Genomic DNA, 7021 nt, shown 5'->3' with positions numbered 1-7021 from the left:
TTCGTCTCTTAGACTTAAACCCCAGTAGCCAAAACAATCCTCATTCCCACTTCCCTTTCTCCATCATGTACCCATCACTCCTCCGCCGCTCCAAATTCTTATCGGACCAGCTCCGGACCCGGGTCTTCATTCGACTAATGGGTGGTGGACCCCGAAGCTTCCCTGGAGGTCTAAACAAATGGCAATGGAAACGTCTCCACGAGAAAAAAGCCAAAGAAAAAGAGAAACGGCTCCTTGATCAAGAAAAACAACTCTTCCAGGACCGGATGCGTTCCCAAATCCGCTCCAACCTCGCCGGCCAATCCCACCCTAACCTGAATCCGGACCCAAATAAGTACAACCCCATGAGCCCCAACAAGCACCTCAAAGCCCTCGCTGACCGTTTCATGAAAGATGGAGCTGAAGATTTGTGGAACGAAAATGATGGGTCATTGAAACCCCCATCGGATGAACAGACTGAATTCGTGGGGACTAATCAACAGCCAGGATCAATTCATTCGCCAGTGGATTTGAGAAAATTAATATCAGAAGGGCGTCATGTGTCGCAGAATCGCGAAAATGGGTTTAATTTTGTGAAAAGTAGAGATTATTCGATGCTTAAAGATTCGGGTTTTGAGTCTGGAGGTGATTCTACTAAGCCTTTAGTGCGGAGACAGAGAAAGTTTAGGATAAATGAGAGTTCTTCGAGTGATGATGATGAAGATAATGGGTTTGTTAATGACAAAGTGAAGAATTTCGTAGGAGATTCATGGAATGAGCGAGGAGGCGTGAGTAATTTGAGGAATGTGAGTGATTTCATGAAGAATAGGGGTTCTGAGACAGTAAAACAGAGGAGGTTTCAGAGAAATGAGAGTGATAATGATGAGGATTTTGAGGGTGGGGGAGATAGGAGAGGGAGGAGTGCGAATGATATTGGGAGTAGAGCTGCTTTAGGGAAGTATGATATGAAGAAGACAAGAAGGGTTCCATTAAAGGAGCTTGAGAAGAATGATTTAGCGAACGAAGTGGAGTTGATTAGATACGAGCTGGGGAGGAAGAAAAAGTTTGCCGGAAATGAAGGAGATAAGGAGGAGGAGGATTCAATTCTTAGCAAAAAAAGGTGAGTTATTTTTATTGGTTTTAAATGGTGTCTTAGTCTTACTAGTAAGGCAGTTTCGGCATTCACGGGAAAATGTGCATTATTTTTTGTTTGGTTCCAATTCCCTCATCAATCTCTGGATATGATAACAATAAGGAGATCATGATTGCCCAATATGAGGGAAATTTCACCATAACCTGCATGGATGAAAAATGCAGTTTCAGGGAATTGTGGGTCTTGGAAAGTTACAATAGAAGAGAATGACACCGAAAGTATAAGGTGAACATAAGTACAGCAATGGGAAGGGGACCCCATATGAGCTCTCTTGCGTTTCACAATATCGACACTGTAGTAATGGGAGGATACTTTTCTGATGTATTGCTTTGTGGGAAAAGTAAACCAAATAACTTTGCATTTTTTGGAGTCTAGGGTAGAATAAAGGAAGAGGCTGTGGAATTTTGGGTAATGTAAAGATCTAGTGTTTAAACTTTTTAAGTGGTGATTTTGTGCTGTATGTATTTTTTTTTGCAGATTTGATGAATGTGGTCTGTCTCCGTTGACTGTCAAAGCACTTACAGCTGCTGGTTATGTTCAAATGACCAGGGTACAGGAGGCTACACTTTCTGTTTGCCTTGAGGGTATGCAAATTGTGTTCTATGTTTCATCTCCAGTTATGAGTGTTTTGGTAATTATTTAGTTAGTTCAAAAGTCAGGGTAGACCAATATTGTTAGTGTGCGTGCGCATGTCAACCTTTTCATTTTTTGGCATGTGCGAGGCCATAAGCGTGTTTGGATACTTATAGCATATATTTTATTGTATTGTTATACTAAAGAAATACTCTCTTTGCTCCATTTTGATTATGCACGTTATTTTTTTCAAACTAGTCAACCTGTGCATGCCAAAAAATGATCTTGCACATTGTGAAGTTTGAATGATGGTTTTTACTTCAATTTGAAGCAGGCAAGGATGCTATAGTCAAAGCCAAAACTGGCACAGGAAAAAGCGCAGCTTTTTTGGTAAACTACAAGTCTCTTTGGCATTCCTGAAAATTAATTTATGGTATTTTAGCTTCTTTCTTTCGGTGCCATTGTTAAATACAAACAGCTTCCTGCAATTGAAGCAGTTCTGAAGGCAACAAGTAGCAATGACAAGCCACGAGTGTCCCCTATATATGTTCTTATTCTCTGCCCCACAAGAGAACTAGCAAGTCAGATAGCCGCAGAAGCAAATGCTATGCTGAAATACCATGATGGAATTGCTGTGCTAACACTAGTTGGAGGAACACGTTTCAAAGATGATCAGAGACGCCTTGAATCAGATCCTTGTCAGGTTTGCTCATGTGGTTGGTGTTTTTTCCTGGTTTAACTTCAACTCATGTCATGGCATGTGCTTGAAAAAAAGAAAAAAGCAAAGAAATAAATATGCAGTTGATATTCCTGTGTTTTTCATTATTAATGCATGCATATCATTTTCTGGTGCTTTGAACTTTTTCCAGATAATTGTTGCTACTCCTGGTCGGCTGCTGGATCACATTGAGAATAAAGGTGGTTTATCTGTCCATTTGATGGGATTGAAGGTGCTTGTACTTGATGAGGCTGATCACCTTCTTGATCTTGGGTTTCGGAAGGACTTGGAGAAAATTTTAGACTGCTTGCCCCGTGAGAGACAGTCGTTGCTTTTTTCTGCAACAATTCCAAAAGAGGTTAGATTTTTCCTCATTTTTCTGTTGATGAGTCAAACAAGCAGTTAAGTTGTGTCACATAACTTCATTATGATTTTAGTTATGCATATGCAGGTTCGTCGAATTTCTCAGCTTGTATTGAAAAGGGAACATGCTTTCATTAATACTGTGGGTGTTGGTTGTGTGGAAACTCCTGCTAAGGTACACATTAAATTAAGAAACTGTTATGGTTAATTACAAATCAGGGAATTGCAGACGACAAAGACCTGATGTTGTTAAAAATAATCATGTTACCTGTAAAAAAGGTCCAGAGTTTGTCTTAGGCTGAACATTCTAGCACTGGCTTAATGACTATTGATGTTTTAAATATCTAATCACTATAAGTGAAATCATCTAGACTGATAGATATTTCATTTTGATTGTTTCTGATATGGGAAGCAAAAAGCATTAATGCTTGTTTCCGCTCCCACAGATCAAGCAGTCTTTTCTTGTCTCTCCACACAAATTGCATTTTCAAGTAGTGCACCATCTTCTGAAGGAGCATATTCTGCAGGCACCTGATTACAAGGTAAGCTTCTGTAGATTCTGGATTTCATTTATTTGCAAATACTCTGTAGATTCTGGATTTCATTTATTTGCAAATTGGAATGTGTGTGGCTGAGTCCTAGACATTTAACTTGCCCCAGGTTATTGTTTTCTGTACAACTGGAATGGTAACATCATTCATGTATCTACTTCTTCGGGAAATGAAAATGAATGTAAGGGAGATGCATTCTAGAAAGCCTCAACTTTATCGAACTCGTGTCTCTAATGAATTCCGGGAATCGAAATGTTTGATTCTTGTTACATCTGATGTTTCTGCTCGTGGAATGAACTATCCTGATGTTACTTTGGTCATTCAGGTACCAACAACTAACAAAAAGTTGTAAATTCATATTCTGCATGTATAAATTGCCAAAGCATCAAATCAACTGTGCCCAATAGACAGTATCTCTCAAAACACCCAGTATTTTGTATATTTCTCAGTACTTGATTTGAATGCCTTATTTTAATCATAATCAGGTGGGAATTCCTTATGACCGTGAACATTATATACATCGACTTGGAAGAACAGGACGCGAAGGGAAAGATGGGGAAGGGATCTTATTGCTTGCGCCATGGGAAGAATATTTCCTGAATGAGTTAAAAGACCTGCCACTTGAGAAATTCCCTTTACCACAAATTGATTCTGAAACTAATTTTATGGTAGTGCTCTAACTGATTACTTACTTTAATTGCTTCATGTTTTTATTCAGCATTATAAGAGACTGTAATTATGGTTTGATATTAAAAAGAAAGAAAATGAACTCAGAGCAGAAGCATGCAAAGGGCATATGTGGTATTCTTAATTAACATGCTGAAGTTCTAGAAGGCCATCTGCATGTTTTTACCACTTCGTTAAGCAAGATTTTTCAAGGGTGGATTCCTTATGTTGCATACTATGGAATTAACATCGCTTGATGATCCGTACTTGTATCTGATAAAGGTGCATGGTTGAGGTCCTGATACGGACAGTAACTAAAACATTCCCAGTCTGTTTTTGCATTTAAAAATCGTTTTTGAAAAAAATTATTGTTTTTTTATTCTTTTTATTTACTTTAAATTAATATTTTTTTAGTATTTTCAAATCATTTTAATACGCTGATATCAAAAATAATTTTTAAAAAATAAAAAAAATATTATTTTGATGTATTTTCGAATAAAAAATACTTTAAAAAGTAACTGTAACCACATTCTTAAACATCCCATTAGAGTCTACCTCGATTTAAACTGCAACTTATAATGTTTTCGTTCTGAAACATCTTCAAAATGCATGGCTTTCTGGGTTTTAGTCCCTCCTATCCATTTGTTATTAGGGCATGCAATTGTGCAGGTTTATATGTATAACCTTTAGATACTTGCTCTGTTTTGCAGATGGAGGAGTCAATGTCAAAGATTGATAGTAGTGTCAAAGAAGGAGCATATCATGCCTGGCTAGGGTATTATAACTCCATCAGAGAGATTGGAAGGGATAAAACGACGCTTGTTGAGCTGGCCAACCAATTTTCCGAGTCAATAGGCTTACATAAACCTCCTTCCCTCTTCAGAAAAACAGCTCTAAAGATGGGTTTGAAAGACATCCCTGGTATCCGGATCCGGAGGTAGTACTTACTGGGAGCATTGATGCATGCAAGCTGCTGGTTAGTGTTTCTGAGATTTAACTTGTGCTGAAAGACCAGCTTCAATTTTTATTCAACTTGAAAGCTGAATATCATGTTGGTTTTAGATTGCAATCAATTAATAAATTAATGTTAAAAAAAAGATGAGTAGAGATCTGTCATAGTTAAGTGGAGGTAGACCATAAATAGACTATGTGGAAAATTTAATATATATTTTATGGACCATTAGGATATGGTTAAGTCTAAGAATAGGTTTGATAGTGCTAATTATATATCACAATGACTAAAAAAATAATAATTTTTAATTTGATTGTAAGTTGGGGTCAAATTTTTACATAAAATTTCTGAAGTTCAATTTTACATGAAAACAGCTTCACCAATCCATCCACTGCACGGAAATTCTTAAATTCAGCTCTGAAAATCTTATTTAATTAAATTTTGTTATTTTCTCTTAAATTTTCTGGATTTTATGATTTTTAGCTATCTATCCGTTTAATGATATAGAATTCATTGCATTTGGCTTTTCTATTGACAGTTTGATATGAAAATCGACAGTTTTAGGGACTTCTCGTGCAAGCAGGCTTTTAACATCCTCAATAGTTTCATTTTTTCTTTATTTTAAAAAAAAAAAAACTTATTTTCCTTTATAAATGAAATAGAACCCGCTTCCAGTTTGGAAGTATATTTTCGTAACACAGAATTTATGCTCTGTTTGTTTCAAGAAAAACGAATTCCTGAAATTCGTTTTCCTTAGTTTCCAGTGTTTGGCACCAATATAGAAAAACTAGTTAACGGAAAACTTAATTCCGGTCAAAACAGAAAACGTAACTTTAACTGAGGAAAGTGTTTTCCTTTTGATAAACAAAGGAAAACACTTTCCTTTCTTTTTCATTACACACATTTTTCTTAAAAAAATCTCATCACAGTCTCTCCCTGTTCTTTGTAAACAATTGTGAAGCATCATTTCTCTGGAAAAATTAACCTCCCTCCACACCCGAGCCCCATCTTCTTCTTCCATTTCCCTCAGCCGGTTCTCTTTCAATGGTGTCATTGTCCCTCTTCCTCTGCTTTTCTCCCTTGAGGCCGGCCATTTCAGAGCCATTCTCCGTCATCCCTCTCTCGGCCATTTCCACCCCCATCAAATAGACTCAGCCAGAGAACCCCCTGGCCATCGGCCATTTTCCTCTCTCCTGGTCACTCCTTTTCCTCAGCCGCAGCGGCGCCAGCCCTCACTCCAGTCGCCCACCATTTGGGCAAACCAGTGGTGTCTCTACATCAGTGCCACCTGAAGAAACAGCTCCACGTAGCTTCAACAGACCCAGCAACCGGCCAGACAGAGACCAGCGCCGTCCCCCTTCGATCTCTTCCACAGCAACCGCCCGGCAGCAGATCTAGCTCATCGCCTCCCGCAGTGGCCCAGACATCAACCGGGGAGGGAGGAAGGAGCAACGGGCAGAAGAAAAAATAAAATAAAAACAGATCTAAAACAAACTAAAATAAAAAATTAACTTCTTGTTAATGCTTGTATGCGGAAGTGATGAAATGTGTTGTATGCGGAAGTGATAATTACCTTTACCCATAAAAAAATAGGGATAATTGCCTTTACTAAAAATATATATATATATATATATATATATATATATATATATATATTTATCCAAAAAACCCATCAAAATATTTTTGTATGTATTTATCTTTTAAAAAATTATTCATACAAAAAAAAATCCAAATATATAACTCTTACCATAAACTAATTTGGCTTTCTTCGTATGAAAAAAAAACTTATTTTAAGCTTTTAAAATTGAAAAAAATATATTAATAAGTTTTACTTAAAAAATATTTCACAGGTTTATTTCTATATAATATGATATGATATATATAGTTATATTTTATAAAATAAGTTATTTATGAATATAGGATATAATAATAAAAAAAAAAATTCATCATTATACTTTTTAGATTTCATTTTTTTTATTGTAAGTGATTAAATATTTATATTAAATATTTTATATATATATTAGATAAACCTGAAAAAAAAAATTAATTCATTAATAAATTATTTT

General features: G+C 36.4%; 1 protein-coding gene across 2 annotated transcripts; it reads left to right on the top strand.

Annotated features, from left to right (window-relative positions):
- On the top strand, positions 1 to 5040 carry LOC118028500 (probable DEAD-box ATP-dependent RNA helicase 48). Of its 2 annotated transcripts, XM_035032094.2 has the most exons (10): positions 2 to 1099; positions 1610 to 1716; positions 2040 to 2095; positions 2184 to 2408; positions 2575 to 2781; positions 2875 to 2961; positions 3233 to 3328; positions 3447 to 3662; positions 3823 to 4005; positions 4714 to 5040. In XM_035032094.2, exons 1-10 carry the CDS (start codon positions 66 to 68, stop codon positions 4942 to 4944), a joined length of 2442 nt encoding a protein of 813 aa, XP_034887985.1. In that variant the 5' UTR covers positions 2 to 65; the 3' UTR covers positions 4945 to 5040. The 2 variants fall into 2 exon arrangements, with proteins under 2 accessions (XP_034887987.1, XP_034887985.1); XM_035032096.2 differs by lacking the exon at positions 3447 to 3662 and having other exon boundaries at positions 1 to 1099.
- The last annotated feature ends 1981 nt before the right edge of the window (positions 5041 to 7021 follow it).

Source organism: Populus alba, chromosome 3 (genome assembly GCF_005239225.2).
Source record: "Populus alba chromosome 3, ASM523922v2, whole genome shotgun sequence".
Taxonomy (NCBI): domain Eukaryota; kingdom Viridiplantae; phylum Streptophyta; class Magnoliopsida; order Malpighiales; family Salicaceae; genus Populus; species Populus alba.
This window is presented reverse-complemented; position numbering and strand designations above follow the sequence as displayed.